At 34.5% G+C, this 22,516-nt stretch overlaps 1 protein-coding gene across 11 annotated transcripts in view; it reads right to left on the bottom strand.

Moving 5' to 3' along the window:
• LOC149534920 (Asparagine synthase family protein) overlaps window positions 1–19,928 on the bottom strand; it is a 181,310-nt gene extending 161,382 nt beyond the window's left edge. For 3 of the 11 annotated variants that reach the window (XM_089803076.1, XM_089803079.1, XM_089803078.1), the window contains exons 1-3: window positions 19,653–19,918; window positions 19,160–19,286; window positions 9,817–10,336 (exon numbers count right to left, since the gene is read on the bottom strand). In XM_089803076.1, coding sequence (XP_089659202.1) covers window positions 9,817–10,336; window positions 19,160–19,273 — 634 coding nt within the window. In that variant the 5' untranslated portion in view covers window positions 19,274–19,286; window positions 19,653–19,918. Of the gene's footprint in view, window positions 1–9,816; window positions 10,337–19,159; window positions 19,287–19,652 lie in introns of all 11 variants that reach the window. The other 8 variants (XM_089803075.1, XM_089803080.1, XM_089803085.1 and 5 more) reach the window with 7 other exon arrangements.
• Between the last annotated feature and the right edge of the window lie 2,588 nt (window positions 19,929–22,516).

Here is a 22,516-nt window from a genome sequence, read left to right as displayed (position 1 = left end):
TGCTCAAACTTGCTGAAAGTCAAAGCTTCCCAGAAATGACGAAACATAAAACATCACTCCTAAAATGACCCAAGCTGCCTTCTAATTCAGAAGACTTGAAATCGCCTTTATTTTTCTTTACATTTTCCCTCTTTTAATTTTTGAATTGAACTTAGAGGGAAATATATACAAAATGACTTTTAAAATTTAATCATATTTTATTATTTATTTTTATTTAATTATATTAATTAATATTAAATCATCATTTAAAAATTCCTTTTATTTTCGACAACCTAATAAAAATTACTTTAATCATTGTCACTTTAATAAATTGGGGACATTACATATTAATGAATCGTTTCACATATTTTGTGAAGAGATACAACTCAACGGTGCTCACTAAACCAAATCACTTTTGTCAATTAAAGTTTATGATATAGGATCTACTAGAAGTTTTCCATATTATAATCACAGCCAATTGTAATTTATATCGCACCCTTTGTGTTATGTTTGCTATAATAAAAATCATGCTTTGATTATTTTTCTTAATGCTACCCTAATCGCCCTTTTTTAATAAATCGTTGATAACATAAACTCCATCATTCTTAATAGAAATCATTGATAATTAAATTTATCTTCTTTATTATTGGCTGGTGTATGCGACTAGGATGCTGGCTGAGCTTCCAGTCCCTAATTCCTCAATCTTCAATAATTATTGTTAGCAAAAATCGACAACTGTGGATATTTGTTTGGTCAATGATGTTTACCACTAATTGTAATTCCTGTGAATCACTTATTAATTCATATATAGGTTATTCTACAATTGCATCTGATGATAGTTCAATGTATGCAAAGTCAAATCCTTTCAATGCTGACTGATGATGATGTCTCATCAAAAACTTTGTCCCCTAATCTTCGCAGTGGCCAACAATGATGTTCTAAGTTTGTTCAATGTTTTCCAACAAAGGTCTGATTTCTCTAACGATGGAATGCAATTCCTTTACTTGCTGTATATAACTAATCAAATTGCGAGTTGATTTACAGTTACTCCTTCCTAATACTCAATGCCTAGGTCTCCGACGTGTCCCTCCTTATCTTGGTGTTGAGGCAGGATCACTGCAAATGTAAGAGCACTGCCTATCATTTCCATTTATTCCAAAGGCAGCGATCTGTGGATGAGACAAGGAGAGACTTGTCCTTTCATAGGACATGTCTATTCATAAGGACACACTATTTCATTATATATGATTAGTAATTATTAGACAATTATTAATTTATATATATATACATTGATTGTCTAATGATTACTAATCAAAATGATTAACTAGTAACCATAACAAATTATCTCATTGTTAAAATTTAATCCAACTAAAGCTACAACATTATGACGCAGTGCAAGGCAGGAGAATCCCCAAAAGAGATGTCCAAACTCCCAACAAACAACCACACAGCGGAAATACAACAACAAAGCAACAACAATGCAAGATCTGATACCAAGTCACAAGTCTTTATTCATAAATATAACTGATTACATGCAATATGCCCGATTGTAAGGCCTTCCGAGTTAGGGCCAAATACAACAGCAATTACAAAATCAGTTCTGCAAGATCCAACAAGAACCACTTACAAACTCTATTCCAGCTAGTCCAGATCCACAACTAGATAAGAACACCAAGAAGAATCGACACTTGTACCCTCAGGTCCACCAAGCAATCCTCTAGTTCTCAAGCTGCAGCCCTAGCTCTTCAAAATTCGCATCTATACTTCATCCCCTTCTCCAAGCTAGAATGCATAACTCCTCTCTAAAGACTCCACAAAACCCCTTATACCCAACTAAGCCACAAGTTGCCCCAGCTCATTACAAACTAAATTAAATCCCTTACATTAAATATAGTTCGAGCCACAAGTCGGCTACAACACTAAATTAAATACCCATGCATAAATTAAATGCCAAAAGTCAACTCACAAACAACTCGGCATGAACAGAACCAAGACCAATACTGGCACTTGCCGCACACATGAACACTCGGCATCCACTAGAAAACTCGGCCCCAACAGGTTCACTCGGCACATGAAGGAACACTCGATCAACACAAGATTGCTACAGTAACTTGGCATCCACTAGAAGCTACAATAACTCGGCATCCATTACAACTACAGTAACTCGACATCCATTAGAGCTACAGTAACTCGACATGCACTAAAGCTACAGTAACTCGACATGCACTAAAGCTACAGTAACTCGGCATGCACTAAAGCTACACTAACCAGCTCGATAGCAACAAAAAATTGGAAACCACTGGCACTTGGCTCTAACATGCAGGATTGCAAGAAAGCCTAGGATGCTCCTGCATCACATTACACTCCCTCATAGCTAGGGAGGATTGTTACAGGATTAACACACCTTGCTCTCAAGCAATACAGAGAGATTTGTCCATTCTAATACTTGGCCCCAAGGTCTCCAACGTGTCCCTTCTTATCTTGGTGTTAAGGTAGGATCGCTGCAAATGTAACAGCACTGCCTATAGTTTATGTTTATTCCAAAGGCAGCAATCTCTCTTGTATTTATACTGTGGACGAGACAAGGAGAGACTTGTCCTTTCATGGGACGTGTATTCATAAACACATACTATTTCATTATTTATGATTAGTAATTATTAGACAATTATTAATTTATATATATACATTCCTTGTCTAATGATTACTAATCAGAATGATTAACTAGTAACCATAGCAATTTATCTCATTGTTAAATTAATCCGACTAAAACTACAATATTAACACTCCCTCTTACCTAGGGAGGATTGTTACAGGATTAACACACCTTGCTCTCAAGCGATACAAAGAGATATCATCTCAATATGATATTATTGGAAATGGCATATTTAAGGATATCAACATATACCCACCAAATTAGATGTTATCTTTCAATATCATTAGAAGTATCATTCAACAAGGAATATCAACCACATGATATTCATCATACTTATATTTTCATGGTATGTCCATGAATATCTTTGATCGGAAGATATTAATCATAATGATATCATCTCATCATATCAGAGTAATGGCCTGCAAATATCAAGTCACATGACATTTACTAAGTACTCAAAGTAATGGCCTCAAATATCAAGTCGCATGATATTCATCAACTACTCAAATGTTCATAAGGTATGCATAAATGTATCACCCTATGATACTTACCATGAGAACATTACAATCATGGTTTGTTTATGGATGTTACTGCACCATGATATATATCTATACAATACAACACATAAATATCTATTAGATGGTATCTATCTCTCAGTTGATATTGATTTACAAGATATAATCTATCATGATCTACTTAGACATCAACCATATGATATCCATCATGATAGAAGATTAGACTATTGTAAGATCATCACCTTACTATGGTAACTATAAACAAACATCAATGAAAGATCGTCACCTTCCACGATGTTTCCGCAAAGTCATGTAGTAACTCACATGACATCCACCATGAACATTTCCAGAGGGTGGAACAAAGGATTTCATCTCAAACTTCTCTCTTACAGAGAAGGATGCATTAAAGTACATCTCAGGTAATCACTAATGCTGAGGTTCTTTCTCACCAAAGGCTCTGATACATTACTCCAAGCTTGTCTTCAATAATCTACAAACTTCACTTTGGCAAAAGGCTTGGAGAAAATATCAGTTGTCAGATCTTCAATAATAATATTCCCTAAATGAATAGTATTCCAAGAATCCATCTACGGTTTAGGCATTTGCATTACAACCTTTTAGTCTGCACATATTGAACTTCATCTCATGAATCATAGCGCTTTGACTATAGCGCTTTGACTACTACAGTTTCTTGATCACTGGAGAATCCATCACGACATGGTCTACTCCCTTTGAATAAATATGATAAAAGTCATCTACAGTATATCCTCTATTTGCTCCCTCTGTTACAAAAGCATACCTTGATTCATATGAACATGAGTGAATATACTAAATTGTGGGTTTATCCCCAAGTTTGATTACATTAGACATTCATGCTAAAGTGGCTCCCTTCTGAAGCTCCCTCTTGACTTCCAAGATTACCTCCAGCAGATGTGACAGACTCCTTGTTATAGAAGGATACTCATAAATCTGATCATAGAAGATGTCTTGCTCTAATAGCCTCACTTTATCTAGACTGTACATCAAGTGACTAATGAATCCTAAATCAAAACTTCTTGGAGCTATAGTCATAAGATTGAGTCCTACACAATATTTGATGACATACCTAATGTAACATTCTTCTTTTCCTACAAGAAAATCCTTGGAGACAAAGGAAAAGATAAAGGCAAATAACTTTTATAATTTATACAAATACAAATAAGAGAGAGACTACGGTGAGTAGATAAATGTAATATTCAAAGATAATGAATACTTATATGCACATCCTTGATACAAGTTGCTTTAATGAAGGTCCATATCCATCAAATCATAAAATGTCTTCTTAGATTGTTTGAGAGACATCTCTTTTGAATCATCTCCTCACTAAGGATGGTTCAAATTGGAACTATGATAGTGTCTCTTCTTTGACATCTCCCCTCTAAAGAAGGTTCAAGAGAGAATGAATCTTTGGTTATTATTCCCCCCACAATATGAAATTCTCACTCTTATATCATTTGAACAATTTTGCATTACATCAAATATGGCAAACTTCTTTTCTAAGGTATCTTTCAATACCTTAGAAGCTTCCAAAAAGTTTATTCCACTTTTCAATTCTGGAGCAAATGCTCATCAACATCCTTCTTGATGTAATCTACTTCTTTCTTCCTTCTAAGTATTGGTCTTGTTCCAAAATCCAATTTGATCCTTCTGCAAAAATAACTATGCATCACTCCATTTCACAATGGAGATAATCTCTCTGATAAAATTATATTCTCGATGACATTAGATTCACTTAGATACCCATCAATCACTAACCAAACTATCTACAATGATGTCATATAAAGAACCTTACACATCCTTCCAACTCCCAGTTCTTCCTCAAACCTCTTTTCTTTGTTTAAGGATAATCTAGTGAAGCTAGTGTTTTTTTTTCTGAAATGCTTACTGTGTCTAGCTTTCGTTCTCATCTGTACAAGTTCAAAATATGTAGAATTAAATAAATAATGGTCTAGTCTTTAGTTCCACCTTTTTCATATCATTACATAAATAATAAAAAATAGCATTAAAGCCCATTTAGAGATTCTAATTTGGATGTTTTAGCATTCAACACATAGAGAGGATTTCCTTATTATTTTTGCAATTCATTTTGATTTTTGAGTTGATCACTGAATCCCCGAGTCGGCAAATTCAATCCCATACCTCTAGTAGGTAAAATGTCTTGGCTTGGTTTTCAATCACCACAAATTTGTATGGTCCTGCAAATATTGGCAGTTGTTGATGGGATAAATAGGGGTCTTATTTTTTTTATTTTTTCTTTTTTTTATTTTTATTTTGATTTTTGCTCTCTTTTCATTTTCATCTCTTCTAATTCCATGTTGACCAAATCCCAAGTCCCCATACCATGTTGTTCTGTATTTGAAATGACTCCAAGCTCGCAATGATGATGGGACAATTCCCTCATGGGATTTTAATGGTTGATAATGGTGTCTAATTCTGAAAGTTGTAGAAATTAATATTTGTTTGTTGTTTCTACAATAATATTGTGAAATTCAACAATGGCAACTTCTTGATAACAATATTGTATTTGTTATGTTGTTGATTGGTGACAATGGTAATCCATGGACTCGAGAATGTTAGAATGTTGAGTTGTAGACTGAGAAATGTGGAGGCATTGCTTAGTTGATGTCAGCTTCAGCTTACTTGTGGGTATTCCTATCAGTGGTACCACTAGTGATTTCTGTTAATGAGATTACTACCAGAAATAATCGTATGATAGGTTCTTCACAAGAACAACAAACACCATCGATGAATCCTTTTGCAACTAAGATGAATTTGAATTCTTCATAGACCTTGGCACTTTCTATCAACTCTTAAAAAGGATGCACTTGTTGTTAACCATACTAAGATTCTACCAACATAAATGTGGACCTCTCATGAGTTATTTCCTCTCCAAGCCTTCTCAATAGTTATTCAATTTAATATGAACTTGGCAGAAGGGGGATTGTCTTATGTTCTATGAATCTGCTTGTTGTTATGACCAACAACCCTCACAATATCAATGTCTGCTTACATTAATGGGAATTGCATTAATCTTATCAGAAACATGGACATTGAATTCTTCTCTATATATTCCTAGTATCATCTGCACATACACTTCGATGATTATGTTGTGTTACAATAAGTAATCACTCTATTCATGAAAGGAATGAAAAGACCAAGCAATTGTTTCTACCTCTAACAATCCCTTGTTCCAAATATCTATTGTAAGAAATAATTCACGCTAATGCTGTCCCCGATAATGTTCCCAAGTCACAAAAGGATTGAGTAATCTCCATAGAATTTCTTCACCTTCCTGAAATTCTTCAAATGAAATTTGATAATATTTGGAAGTCGAGTCACTAATTTTGATTGTTCGACTTTATAAGGAATCGATAATATATCAATTTGACTTTCATAATCAAATCACTCAAATATGAATTGGCTTCAAGGCTCAATCTACCTTATACAACCATTAATAAACCATTACAAATAATCATATTTGTTCCAAGAACGATCTTGAGGAATGGATTTTGGCCCCACACAAAATAAACAGGATGGTGAAATACTTGGTGTAATTGACTTCATCACTTCACTAGAAGCCGCCTTAATTTATCAATGAGTTTATATGAGTAGCCATCAAAAATATCTTCAGAAATATATTCAATATTTACTTTAACTAGTCGCTCAAGGCATATGAAGGAAGACTCAAAGTATAATATAATTGTTTTCAAGAAACAAACATTTCCCAAGCCCAAACACAAGTCTCACGGCTTATGGAAATAAAATACAATCCTCCGTAGAAAGAGATAAAATTCAAAATTGATTTGTTTCTTAATATTTCCGAAATCTAACCGCCAATTTGCACATTTATGTCACTTATAAAATCTTATAGGCTGGTAGTAGAGAAACTGCTCTGATACCATGTTAAGGTAGGATCGCTGCAAATGTAATAGCACTACCTATAATTTAAGTTATTCCAAAGGCAGCAATCTCTCTTGTATTTATCTTGTGGATGAGACAAGGAGAGACATGTCCCATGGACACATCTATTCATTACCACATTGTTTCATAATTTATGATTAGTAATTAATAGACAATTGTTAATGTATATATGTGTATGTATGTATGTATGTAAAAGATGTATGTATATATTAATTGTCTAATGATTAATAATCAGAATGATTATCTAGTAATCATAACAATGTTTCTCATGGTTAAATTAATCTGACTGAAGCTACAACATTAACACTTGGTCCCCATCCCTCCTTATACCCATGCATAGGAGGGGTCGCTACTGTTAGTCACTACCCTTTGTCTCATTAATTGTGGCTTTTTTGTTTTCATTATGGTCGATCACTATGCATTTAATATTAACAATATTATATATGTTACAATAGTGATGATATTTGATATATTGCCATCAGTTATTGATATTTATTAATTAGTAGTTATTATCATTTCATTGCTGTATTTAATATATTATTTTATTATTTTATCTATTTTAGTCATTCCTAAAATATATCAATTAATATATTATATTTTTTTATTTTTTAAAATAATAAATTATATGTATTGTTATTTATTTGTCTATTGATTTATTTTTATAATTTATTATTCCATTTTAGAAAGGGGACATTACATAGATTGTGGTTCTAAAAAAATTATGTTCAAAAGCTTGTTAAAAATGCTTTTTATATTGGTCTGTAAACTCTGAACATAGAATTCAAGAATCAACAAAATAACTAATCTACTTGTTACTTGCTTATGCAAATAATTAGAGGCCTCTCTTTTGCTTTGGCATTTTCTTATTTTGACGTAACTGTACTCATTGTAATCAGCATTATGAAATCTTGAATATGATATAAATTTCGAATTTACAATCTAAATTGTTAATATTCACTTCAAAATTTAGTATTATTTGAGTATTTTACTAATTTGCAAAAGCTTCATCTGTAAGTTCAAAATTGTAATTCTTATACAGATTTCTAATACCTATCTTTTCAAGTTCTATATGTATACTTATTTTGACGTCATGTGATAACTGTACTCACTGTAATCAGCATTATGAAATCTTGAATATGATATAAATTTCGAATTTACAATCTAAATTGTTAATATTCACTTCAAAGTTGAATATTATTTGAGTATTTTACTAATTTGCAAAAGCTTCATTTGTAAGTTCAACATTGTAATTCTTATACATATTTCAATTACCTATCTTTTCAAGTACTATATGCATATAACCAAATAATTAGAGGCCTCTCTTCAATCCATTTTGGCATTTTCTTATTTTGACGTCATATGATAAGTGTACTCATTGTACTCAGCATTATGAAATCTTGAATATGATATAAATTTCGAATTTACAATCTAAATTGTTAATATTCACTTCAAAGTTTAGTATTATTTGAGTATTTTACTAACTTGCAAAAGCTTCATTTGTAAGTTCAAAATTGTAATTCTTATACATATTTCTAATACCTATCTTTTCAAGTACTATATGTATATAAGCACTGTCCCCTGCCATTCCAAAACTTAGGCCCTTAGTCCCCCCATCTTCAAACCCATCCACGCATCTCCCACTCCCTCATCAAGAAAACCCATGGAACTATGTTTATAAGATATATATGCTGCTGTTAATTTCATGATCCACAGCCAACTCAAATAGGATGAGAATATCCACAGCACTATGGTACGAGTGCACAGGCTTTTGATTCATTCGAACAAAAGATATTAAGTACTGTATGGATTGCACTTTTCAGCTATAAAAGTGCGTAAGAAATTTCTTTGTATGCCTTTAGCGTATCTTCTAAGCATTCCAAACTTAAAATTGCAGGAAATCTCACTGAACAAAGACATACCTAAGATTGATAGAGCTTATGCAAATAATTAGAGGCCTCTCTGCAATCCATTCTGGCATTTTCTTATTTTGACGTCATAAGATAACTGTAGTCATTGTAATCAGCATTATGAAATCTTGAATATGATATAAATTTCGAATTTACAATCTATATTGTTAATATTCACTTCAAAGTTTAGTATTATTTGAGTATTTTACTAATTTGCAAAAGCTTCATTTGTAAGTTCAAAATTGTAATTCTTATACATATTTCTAATACCTATCTTTTCAAGTACTATATGTATATAAGCACTGTCCCCTGCCATTCCAAAACTTAGGCCCTTGGTCCCCCCATCTTCAAAACCCATCTACGCATCTCCCACTCCCTCATCAAGAAAACCCATGGAACTTTGTTTATAAGATATATATGCTGTTAATTTCATGATCCACAGCCAACTCAAATAGGACGAGAATATCCACAGCACTATGGTACAAGTGCACAGGCTTTTGATTCATTCAAACGAAAGATATTAAGTACTGTACGGATTGCACTTTTCAGCTATAAAAGTGCGTAAGAAATTTCTTCGTATGCTTTTATCATATCTTCTAAGCATTCCAAACTAAAATTGCAGGAGATCTCACTGAACAAAGACATACCTAAGATTGATAGAGCAGGCAATAACAGTCACTGTTTCTTGTTGTGAGAAAATGTGGATTTAGAAAGCTTTTATTAAAGAATTAGTTTTCTCTTCAGATGTTTCCATTACCCTAGGAACCAAATATTAAATAAAAAGAAAGAAAAAGAAACGCACCATTATAAACTAAGATATTTGTCGATGTATCTACCAAAGGCTGATATAGTGGATGAACCCCTCGAAGCTGCAAAGTAGCACCCACAAACAGCATCTCTGCACATGTATTTTCTTGAAAGGCATAAGTTGTTTGTCCATTGATTCCTTCCACAAACTTTTGGACAATGGACTGCTTTGCTGCTTGGTTTATATCAGCACGAGATGCTGAATCTTTGTTCATGCATTCATGTGAACTTGATTCTATCTTGTCCATCTGACAGAAAGAATTTCCACTTTCAAAGTCCCTGATACTTCCCACGGATGTCTTCAGCTTTTCATTCACTTCTAAATTTCTAAATGAATCTTCATCTAAATGATAATTGTTTTCTTTGCTTTCAATTGGCTGTTCTCCTTTTCTGGACAAAGATTCATGTCCAGAGACTACCCCCAGATGCAAAGCTTTATGTCCAACATGATCTGGACCTCTCCGACTAATAACATCCTTGATATCATCCACAGTAGGATACAGGGTACCTGAAGCCTTCCAGAACAGAAGTATAAATGAAGTTTATTAGAAGAATATAGTGAAACAGGTTACATTCAATTTTGCATTCAACCACACTCAAAATGGCCTGGTATCAGAGCCAATCTAGCTTGACAAATCCAGAACAAGAAGTCCTATCTTTCCATCATACTAGTAACTACATACAATTTGTAGGTAAACAGACCATAATTCTGGCATGATATGAAGACTGTTTTTCAAAATTTGCAGAGCACAAATTTGCTATTCAAAAGAAACTGAAAATTTAAACAAACATCAGTCGAAAATGCAAGTTAGATATTCAACAAACGAAAGTTACATAGCAATTAGTATAAGCATGCACTTCAAAAAAGGTATAATGCAGATTCCTACAAAGATATAAATAAGCATACAGTAGTTAATTGCATCATTTAAGGTCATCTTAGTATGACAAGTTTATCTCATGGAGTTCAAAGAAGGTACAATGATCGATTCGCAAATGATGGCTCAGATTTATTACATCAACTTAGGAATCAACAAACACATGAAAAGAAGATTATATACGGAGACTCAAGACTAACTCAATAGTGGGGAACCCTCAATGCTGGAGCCTATTTCTACAGATTAACTTATTCTGATAAAATTTGTCAGAGAATTATTTTAGTACAAGCTGCTGGCTGGTTATCCTTTGAATTTGGGAATTTTCACAAAGTTGACTTTGAAAATGTTGCTGATTAATGACATCCTCAACATCAAAAATGAACAACACTTCCTATCAGTCCAGAGAAGCTTATTGCAGACCTAATTTTTTTTAAATAATTGGGACTATAAATTTCAGAGAGGCCCCATCATCAAACAGAAGACTTTTAGCTTATACATATTTTTCAGACTTCCATGGGGATGTGCCTCCTAGTCCTTTACAAAAGCCCAAAATAATAAAATATCCATGGCTATCAGAGATATGGAAAATGCATCTCTTCTACATCCATTTTTAAAAAAACATAATATTTCAATATTTTCAAAGGATGCAACTCCCTGGGTTTTTAGCCATTTACCCAAAAGGCAAGGCCCTCATGGATGGAACAAAATACTCTCTCCCCATTTCCAAGATTTTCACCAAACAAGAGGTGTCCCAAAAATTGTCACTCTAGAACAGGAACATCCCATGGGCATGTCCTGCATTTGGAAATGCCATGGGCTAACCAAGATGTCCCCAACATCCCTGTGATTCCCTAGGGGTCCAGTTTGTTGAAAATGGCTAAAATAAAATGCTAGCATTATGGGAATTTTAGAAAACCTAATGTGCTTAGTAATCCCCACAAGCCTTCTAAGCATGAAAAACATTTTCTCAAATTCTGCTTGCCCCATCTTCCCTCATTTCATAATTTCTCATTTGCATTTTTTTCTATTCCATGACGAGCAAGGTTGTCAAGTGTCGTTAGCAAGTTTTCAACATTGTTTCAATTTTATGCAGGTTCAAATATTCATTACTATCAGTACGCTGTTCATATCCTCCTACTATTCCAGCTCATTGATGGAAGGAAACAGTGTTATCCACATTGCCTGGATACCAATTTGCAATGCTCTCAAAGTTCACAGATCCAAGCCCTTAGCCTTTCTTAAGACTTTGTTTGCAAGGTGCTCAAGGTCGCTCATCCCTACCCTATATATATATATAGACACTCAGTCTTATTACTATTTGGCGAAGAAGGGAAGACTTAAGTGTTACCAAGGAGGGACCTCTATACATCCAAGCAATGGATCTTTGTCCCATATATATATAGATAGATAGATAGATATTGTTTTATATATTTCTGATTTCAATATTTATTTATTTTAAGCAAAAGTGGGCATAGCCACTGTAGTATAATTCTTATTAATAAATAAGAATTTTTACACAGGTTCAACAAGGACTTGTGGAGGAAAGAACTCAGAAAGAGGACCTCCACTTCTACCCATAACAATCCTAAGCAACTACAAATTAGAAAATTGGCCATAACAAGCGGGCCAAATACATCAGAGGTGTTGGGAGGTTGGTGCCTTCGTCCCCTCTAGGTGAAGATATCGTTCAGCATAGAACAATAGATTTGTCACATGTGCTTAACCGCTTCCCGTGGATCCTTGTCTCTAGCTGTTGTAACATTCATTGACAGCTCAAGCTTTTGGTGTAACAGCAACGATGATTCCAACAAGTGGTATCAAAGCATTGGGTTATGGGTTCAAATCCCTTGGGTCATGCTCAGGGGGGGATTGTTGGGAGGTTGGTGCCTCCATCCCCTCCAAGTGAAGGTACTGTTCAGCATAGACCAATGGATTTGTGGCATGTGCTTAACTACCTCACGAGGATTTTTGTCTCTAGATATTGTGACGTTCATTAACAATTCAAACTTTTGGTGTAACGGCTACAGTGATTCCAACAAAAGATATGGTAGTGTCAATCAGAATTCAAGGATTGATCTGATAAATCTGTATACATATGTGCATGTATGTATGCCAATTCATCATATGAACTGGTATACATGCATACACATACATACATAATCAGAACTGTTATTGCCATCAGCAAAATAGCTCTTGAAATTGACCAAAATTATCATCATCAAACTAAGTATAAATTCTGAAGCATTCATTCTCTTGGATCATGTTCGATCAAGCAAACAAATCATGGTTATTATTTGTTTATTCCAAATCCAAGTTTGCAGATGATTAGTTTAACCTAATCATGCCCGATTAGGATCAGGTCCCTTATTAAATAATCTTTAATATCTAATTGTGTCTCTTCATGAAGAGACATCATGAATAGACTTGACCGTTTGTGATTGTGTCCCTTGGGGCACATATAAGATAAGGATCCAAACAAGAGATATGACTATTGAAATCAATAAACGATTATATCTCTTCAGATCGGGATTGTAGAACAGTGATTGAAGTTCATTCAGACTTTGCACTCAGAATTCAGAGTAGAATTAATTCATATCCATTCTTTCTTACCTGCAAGCAAAATATATAAATCTGCAGAGAAGTCATAACCACAACAGTCTGATCATTAATTTAATATGCATTAATAATCAGACCTATCCTTACAGTAAATGTGTACTGGGACATCTCGTTATGTGTGCTAAGGATTGAGTTGGTTTGACAATTTTGCAAGCTTTGTATTCCATCACTATAACCTATTTCTTTACTTTACTTTTCCTTGAGCACTTTCCCCATTTTATTCCAACCCCATATAGTCATACTTAATTTGTCTTTGCAATTGTCTCTTTAGAATCACTCTCCCTTTCCTCAGCCATTTCTTTAGGTGTTTAGTTCCCTAGAGGAATCAGACACAGATACAAACTAGTGCCTTCTCAATGAATAATATTTTGAACAACTGAACATTTGTGGGGAATCTTTCCTGTTACTTCGGAGAATCGGTATCAAAGCTTGCCCAACCTTAGATAGCCCAAGTAATGATAATGAGTTCAGTGTTGATTAAATCAATAATCAAAAGCATTAATTCAAGGTTTGTCAACCTCATCTAGTTTTTGTTATGTATCCAAGGATGCATCCTCTATATTTTCAGACCACATCCCCTTAGGAGACATTTTGGGAATGCAAGAACAAGTTGAAAACATCCCCAACCATCTCCAATTAGTGGAAATTTTAGAGAATGCCCCCGAGATGACTTTTTTCAAGCAGTGGCAAGGAACAAGGGGACACCCTAGCAATCCCAAAGATGACTAGCTCACCTAGTAAAAGAAAAACATCTTTTAAACACATACAAAGCTCAAACACACAAAAATTTGAAAAAAGAAGTCATGTTATCGGTTTTGTTTTAAATGTGTAAACTGAGGATGAAACAAGAATGTCGCTACTAGTAGCTCATGATATAAATAACACTCCCTTATATGACTCAAAATTTTACCCAAATGAAACAAAGCTTTGCCGTCAACATGTTCAGTACCCAATATTTGGCAACGACAAGACACGCCAACAATTTCTATTTAAGCTTTTTTTTGAACGAATGAATGTCAATCAGCTTTCCATAGTTGTCAATTCAAGTCAATCTTGGTTTCAATGCCAAAGCCACTTGCTTCAGCCAAAAAGATTTGTCAGAAATGTGAAGGAAACTACCATTTCAGTACACCACTGATTTTCAAATCCTTAGATGTGCACCCTGTAAAAAGGAAATTTCAGTGCTCAATTAAAATAAAATGTGTATGCTTTACACCAATGCATTGCTTATAATTGTGTGTAAATCATTTTGAAGAGCTATTTATATAAACTTGAAATTCAAGAATAGTACAGTGGACAATACTTTTACCAGCTCTACAGAAATTTTAAATTAATTTCTTCCAGGTCTAGATGAAATCACATAAGACAATTGCAAAGCTGGAAAGAGGTATTTTCTAGACATTTCCATGCTTCATCTATCATGTCCTCATTTGCCTCATCAACTCCAGCAGTACAACACAGGTCTTTGTGCCAGATATATTGTTGCAAACTACTGGGACAGTATTTTTCTCTATGATACTGATGGATACTCTTAGTACATGATCTCTGTAACTTGATAAATAATCCTGCCAACACAACTTATTTAGGTCATCTTAAGATGACTTACAAACTCAACTCAAATCCTAAACAATTTAAAATGCTTGTGTGGAGGCGTTCAATTTCTTAACATAAGTGCATGGTTGAGTTAATTGGATTAATCCCCCATCTGTAAGAATTATGAGACAAAGGTGACTCATAAGACATTACATACTCAACAGGAATGAAGTTAGAAGGTGAGAAGCCAAAGTGTGGTTGTTCCTCTTGCTACTGACAAAAGTTTCATGATGCTTGTGTACTAGAGATACCCTTTTACCCAGTGAAAATGTTACCAATATAATGATTACCCAAAGTCATCTTAAAATGACTTACGTAGACCAAATCCAAAAATAAAACAAAAAGTACAAATGCTTTATGATGCTTGTGTATTAAACAGATCCCAATCATCTCAAATGACTTAATAAATCAAATCCCCAAAAAACTAAACAAAATGCTTTTTAATGCTTATGTGTTAAACATATCCCAATTATCTCAAAATGACTTAATAGATCAAATCCCCAAAAAAACTAAACAAAATGCTTTATAATGCTTGTGTATTGAAGAAACCCCTGTTCATCAAGAGAACCCAAATTTTGCCCTAAATTATAGTTTCTATATAAAAGCGAGTAGGGTTTCTAACTTTTTAGGGTATTTTTTCTGCTTTGATTAGGATCTCGCAAATATTTAGGAAACATTATAATCATCATTTATGATTAGAAATTCTTGGGTAAGAAAAAATTTAAATAATCGTATATTAGATTACATAGATTGCTTAAATCAAATTTTAAAATAAGTCAACCATAGAAGTAATAAGGTAGGGTGGTTTGATAAGGAGCCCAAGAGACATCTACGCTAGGCCCAAAAGCGGACATGCCATCCCTACTGGTCTCATGTGGCCCTTTCCATACAAATGAGGTGGCATACCTAGTGCAGTGTTCTGTAATGTCCCCATTTTAGCAGTTGACCAAGTGTGTGTGCGTTAGCCTTGTTCTACATGGTCCCGAGGGCTAACGAAGGGTTTAATGGGATCTTGGAGTGTTTTGGCCTAGTCATTTCCAGTTTGGGCCAAAACGAAGTTGATTTACTCAGTTTCAGGCATACTTACTATTTTTAGTAAGTCGGCAGGACACAGTGCAGGTCAATTTTGGTGATTGGATTCGATACTCCTCAGTGAGAGCTTTCCGATGAGCTATCACTCGCATTATTTGGAGTCCGATTGCTAATACATTTTAATGCCTGAAGTTTTATTAAAGTAACGTCTAATTTAATTGTAAAATATTAAAGTGTTACTTTAATATTTATTTTATGGTGATGTGTACCCAAAGGAGACATAAGGGGTATTTTAATATATGTTTTATATTACACATCTTTTATCCCACATTGCCCATATGAGTTGAGCGGACCCGTGGGAATAGAATAAAAGGAAGCATTTGTGGCTTCATTAGGCAGGTTGAATATGAGAAGAAATTGGTTTGTGAGTTGCAGCTTTGTTCTTGGCATTTGAGGACGTCTATCCTCTCTTATAACATTCTAGACGTCATTCCCTTGGGGTTTGACCTTTGGAATTCTTTCTTATTGGCTTCATTATCAGGCAGTTTAGTTGCATTTTCGGCTATAGGCAGATTTGATATTTTGCTCATATCTTCTTCACTAATTGTCCGTCGCTTATGCCGCTTGGAGGGAATGGTATTATGAAGGTAGTGGACTGATTGGAGGACAAAGTATTGTAGCAGCAAGTTCGTATTGGAGTATTATGACAATATTGCTGAAGTAATTAGTGAGTTGATAAATCTGTCAAGTATTTGGTTTTATGAATTCTGAAAATAACATTTTATTAGCAGCAATTCATTTCCACTTTGCATATTATTATAGTTTCTTTCTTGTTTATGTTGTATGATACCAATTCCATAAAAACGTTTGATTTCCGGAGTTATAAGGGGTTTTAAGAAGTTGAATGCAAACTGTTTGACATAATTCCTTTCAGCAATTTGGTTTAGTTTTTTTTTGGGACATCCAAGGGTGACCATTACATGTTCTAACACCATTCTCCTCATCCTTGTCACTTCTACCTCATCTCCACTGGTTGAGCATCCACATTCATTGGTTCACCATGATAGAGATCAAGAGGATCATTCATAGAAGGTTCCCTAGAAATTCCCTTGTCCCCCTTTAACCCCATGGGACTCCTTAGTCACATAGCATGGGGTGGCATACTTAGAAGGTGACCTCACCACCATTTTCCCTCCTATGACTACCTGTGGCATACTTAGAAGGTGACCTCACGACCATTTTCCCTCCTGTGACAAAACAATGATTGAAACACATTTATCATACTTTATATCAATCTGTTTTCAACAGTTATTCACTTTGTTGAATTGGGTGTTACTAATTGATGGAATGTTTGACTCAACCTTTGTTAATTTATAGATTGCTTGATTCCGTGATGCATTGAAGAGTGTTGATGTATTGATGTTTGCTTGGAATTATCTCCCCTTTATAATTTATAAGTGAAAGGGTCACCGCCTGTCATAAGATTTGAGTCACCACTTTTCATTGTTGACTTTAAGAATAATATATTGTTCTCCCAATGGATCTCCCATTTTGATTCCATGCCCTCCTTCAATAAAGTTCTTCTCTTTTATATCACCTTTGAGTGTAGGGAATCACACCCTTTCATTTGTTAACATCCTTATGAAAGGGTCACACCCTTTGGTTATGAAAAGATACATCTGTTTGATGGCTGCTGCCCCTTTCACTTCTTATCTCTCACTTCTCAAATCTGTCTCTACTACTTTTCAAATTCATTTAAGATCTGCATATCTTATTTTCTTCTTTCCTTCTCAATTCTTGTTTCAAATACCTACTTATACTTCTGCTCTGAATCTGCTCTAGATCTCCTCTACTCCTCTTTGCCCCATTCTATTTTATCCTTCTTCTCTTTTATATCTTCCCAGGTGAGGGAGAGATCATACACCTTCCGTGTTTGCTTTTTTAAAAGAGCCATGACTCTTCATAATCACAACCCTTTCAAAGAGTCACAACCTTTCATTATCACACCCCTTTTAAAAAGTCTCAAACCTTCGTAATTACAACCCATTTGAAGAGTCACAACCATTCACCTTTTTAAAGGTCGTTTCCTTATTTTCTCCCCCTTCCTTTCCATCAATCGTTCCTTAGTTCTTATGCTCCACTCTTTCTTCCTCCTTCCTTTTCCCCCTCAAATTAAGTTCTTTGCTCTCCCTTGTATACCTCTCATTTGAGGGAAACACAATTTTTCTGTTCATGCATTTTGACCATTTGGTTAACTTAACTAAAATTTGACTTTTTTTTAAATAAATTTTTAATTTAATTATTATTGTTTATTATGTAATTCTATTTCAAAAAAGGAGACTAACATCTATACCTAATAATTATTACGAACATGCTGAAAAAACGATATCAATATAATTACTCATAAAAGTCATCTTGAAATGACTTAAACATGGATCAAATAAAAATAAATAAATAAATCCATATGATTATTATTGGCATGCTAAAAATTTCATCAATATAAATACTATTAATACAAGCCATTTTGAGATGACCTAAAAATTGATCAAATCCTCAAAATGGAAAAACTAAAAACCTAAATTTTCCATATGATTATTTGTGTCTTCTACAACAAAGGTCATCTATAATCCTTTCAAATGTTGTAAATGTCCCTTTCGCATGGCATTCTCCACCATCTAGATTTATTGAGACCTCCGCAAGAAAGGTGCTCTCTGGTTCTTTCTAACGTAGTAAATGTTCCCTTTAGATGGCATTTGTGACATATACAAGAAAGGTCCTCTCTAGTGCTTTCAAATGTTGTGAATCTCTCCCCTTCGGATAGCATTTTTTATGGAGAATTAGAAAAGAATCATTAATTACAGTATGTTAGAGAGCAATTTATAACATGTGTTAGTATTTGAAGGTAACTTGTACTGGAGAGTTATTTAGATTTTATATGATGCAGCATTTGCATGAAAGCCCTTGAAAATAATTATGCAAATATTAAAATGGGGTCCTTGAGCTATTCAGCGAAAACTCAAAAAATCTAACAGTAGAGGAAATTATCACGCAATCATAACAGGCAGAAATCTTATATACATATCTGAGTTCTATCCTAGAAAATGTGCAATTGAAATTTAAACGTGAAAACAATAATCAAGGTCCAATCTTTGGAGAAGACGTCAGATAGGGAAATTTCGAAAATGAGAAGAGCCGGCTCTTTTAAGGGAATAATATGCATACCCGTTCTTCCCCATGCAATGCGATTCCGGGATCAGCATGTTCGAAACCATTAAAAAGATTTGAGGATGAGCTAACAATGTGAATGCCAGAAAGAATCAAACCAATTCCACACATTTTGCCTCGTCTTCTGCAAAGCCAGATCATAAATCCATTACGGATTTCAGCATACAAATAACGAATAGGCGCTTCTTCTTTTTCCCTTAACTACTTCAGTTTAACAGCTCTTAATATATTTTTGTCACTTTTTAATCACAAGTTTCTCTTCAGACTGAATGACAAAATTTAAAAGTTTAATAATATCCACACATAAGGCTGCCCGCTGAATGCAAATATAACGATCCAAATGACACCACTGTAAGTAAAGCGGTTATATTAAATAGCAATCAGAATTCTAGAACTGCAGAATGTTAAACAGCAATAGCATTCCACTTCAATATTAAAATTTGACAGAATCGAGATTTAAGTAATGTGCTGGGGTCTGAAACAGTGATACATTGAAAATCTCTGGCCTGGCGTACGTATGCTAGTCCAGCCCCTACTGTCTTCTCATACCAGCTCGGTGACATGTTTACAAGTGCTACACAATAATTTCACCCACAATACTAGCCTCTGATGACCAACATCGTGCCCTACGCAACTTGTTTGGCAATGGCGGCTACGGTGGTGCCAAGCGTACTCAGAAATTCGTCCCACAGCTTGGCGCTGAGGTATTAAAAATCCAGCTTTTATCAAGCGATGTTGAACTTGTTTGTCGTTGGGGTGATGATATGATATGATATGATATGATAGATTTTAATGACGTCCACGAGACTAAAGTAGTCTATGGGACCCATGCAATCGCCCTCCCGAGTCAGGAGCCAAACTAGTCAGTTGCAAAGTTTTGGTTAACTTGTCTCTTCTTCTCTGAATTTTGATAATCAACTCCGCTGTTCTCTTCACTTGATCTTCCTCAAATAAATAGTTGAAGTCCTTGTTCTGCAGAATTTTTGTAAAATCATATCTGATGTCGTTGTAAGCCAAGCATTCCATGACAAAGTGTTGCTCTGTCTCCATTGTTCCCATATTGCAAAATAAACATGTTCTGTCTGCCCACTCTTCCTTTGGAACTTGCCATCTACCAGTTTCACATCGCAGCTGATGTGAACTAGTTCTAATTTGTGCCATCAACATTTTTGCTTTCCAGTTAATAGGTGCCCTTATATAGGCCTTTTCATCATGACTATAAGTGGGATTAAATTCTTTAATGTAATAAGATTTTTTCCTCCCTATGTGTCTTGTCCACAGAATATTGCAAAATTTTTCATTGACAAACTTTTTTATTTCTTTAATGTTATCCGGGCAAACTTGGATGTTGATATCCCATTTTTGCATCCATTTGTCATTTTGTTTCATCCATGTGCTTTTCCGCCTCACAAGTTTTTCCTCTATTACCAACTTGGGCCAACGATGTGTTTCTAGACCTTGGGTTTTCTTTAAATAGCTTAGCATTCGGATCAATGCGACGGCTTCTAATGGAAAGGAACCCACCTCCGCCAAAAGGATTTCATACGGAACTGTGGTCTTGACTTTAAGATTGCATGTGATAAAGTGTTTTTGAATTCTTTCTACTTGCCGCCATTTCTGTTTGGACATACTACCGCCCCACACTTCACATCCGTATAGAATAACCGGAGTGACCAGCAAACCAAACAGAGTTTTCATGGTCGTCCAATCCCATAATTCTGCGTTCCTGCACTTGTTTTGTAAAGAGTATAACGCCTTCCAGCCCCCTTGGATTCTTTTCGATCTACAAGTATCCCAATTGAGTTTGTTATGAAAATCGATGCCCAAGTATTTGTACTCTTCCACAATCTCAAGGGGGCTATTTTCAAACAGAAACTTGTCTTGTATGCCCCTATTCTTCTTTAGTGAGAAGATCATAATTTTGGTTTTGCTAGTGTTAACTTGCATTCCTACATCATGGCAAAAAAATTCTAGTGCTTTCAAGTGCTCTTTCAAACCTTTAGCTGTTCTAGCAAGAATTATGAGATCATCTACATATAAGAGCAATCTTATCACGAAGTGGGCCAGCTGCACCCCCTCACCATTGGTCTTGTTTATCCACTCTTCTAACTTGTCAATATAAAGCCCGAATAGTTGCAGCTTTTTTGTGAACTCTTATGGGAGGGGCTTGGGCTCTATTTTTGTGTCCATGGGCTCTATTTTTGTGTCCATGATACTTTTTTAGGGGGGCTAAAGGGTTAATTAAAATCTTTTTTTATAACAAAAAAAAGGTGGGGCTGAGTTTAGCACCAGCATAGGAAAAAATTATGTCATTTGTCAACAATCTACATTTTATTTTCCCACCAAAATGATTCTCACCAAACAAATTTATAAATAAATTTAATTTAATTTTTAAAAAATTCATGAGACATAAGCTTTCTTAAATTTAGCAGCTATGTTTTTATTTGAAACAGATTTAGTTAGAAATCTATAGGATCGCTTTCCTTTTTAAATATCCCTAAAAAATCTCAGTAGCATCCGCTCTATTTTTAAGGAAGCGGATGCCCATGGGACCCCAACCTTATTATTCACTTGCAGCTTCGGTATTACGAGAGCTCGACGACATTAATTTACCGGGATAAGAAATTTTCTCTCTTTTTCATTTAATAATCCTCTACAAATCAATATATTGTAAATTTGGTTAAGTTATTAGTGCATGACAAATATCTTGCAAGTTCTTTTACTACGTTTTTCGAATCATAGACTAGCGCTTGTATCTGTTAAATGATGATACTATAATGTTAATGTAGAAAGTTTTGTCATGATATTTTGTGTGCACAATAAAATACTTGTAATAATTTTTTATCTTCATTGTTTTCTCTTCCTTGGTACATCTATACAATATATTACACTTTTTATTTACTAATATGGTGTCATATATATTAAACTATGACACTATAGTGGTCATGTAGAAAGTTTTATCATGACATTTTGTTTGCACAATAAAACAATGGTAAGATCATCTTTATCTTTATTGTTCGATCTTCCTTGGTACACCTATGGAATACATTACATTTTTCGTTCGCTTATGTTCATCCTTTCATTTCAAAAATTTATCTTCTTCACAAGTTTTACCTTTATCTTTGTACCATGTTTCATCCATGATGAATTTTAGAGGCTCTTGTTCAGAATGGCTTGTGATTTTATTATCCTCCTCCAAAATAATAAGTGTAAGACTAACATTGACATAATCATTAATGAAGCACTACCTATTAAAGTGGTCTATCATGATATGAGATATGAAGTGTGTGAGTATCTACACTATCAAAATTATAGATCTAGGATGTTTGGCCCTTCAAGTGGTGCATGTGAATG

Source organism: Cupressus sempervirens, chromosome 10 (assembly GCF_028749045.1).
Source record: "Cupressus sempervirens isolate cs-2001-9-10 chromosome 10, ASM2874904v1, whole genome shotgun sequence".
Lineage (NCBI taxonomy): Eukaryota > Viridiplantae > Streptophyta > Pinopsida > Cupressales > Cupressaceae > Cupressus > Cupressus sempervirens.
The sequence above is the reverse complement of the archived record's forward strand: the minus strand, read 5'-3'. Positions and strand labels throughout refer to the sequence as shown.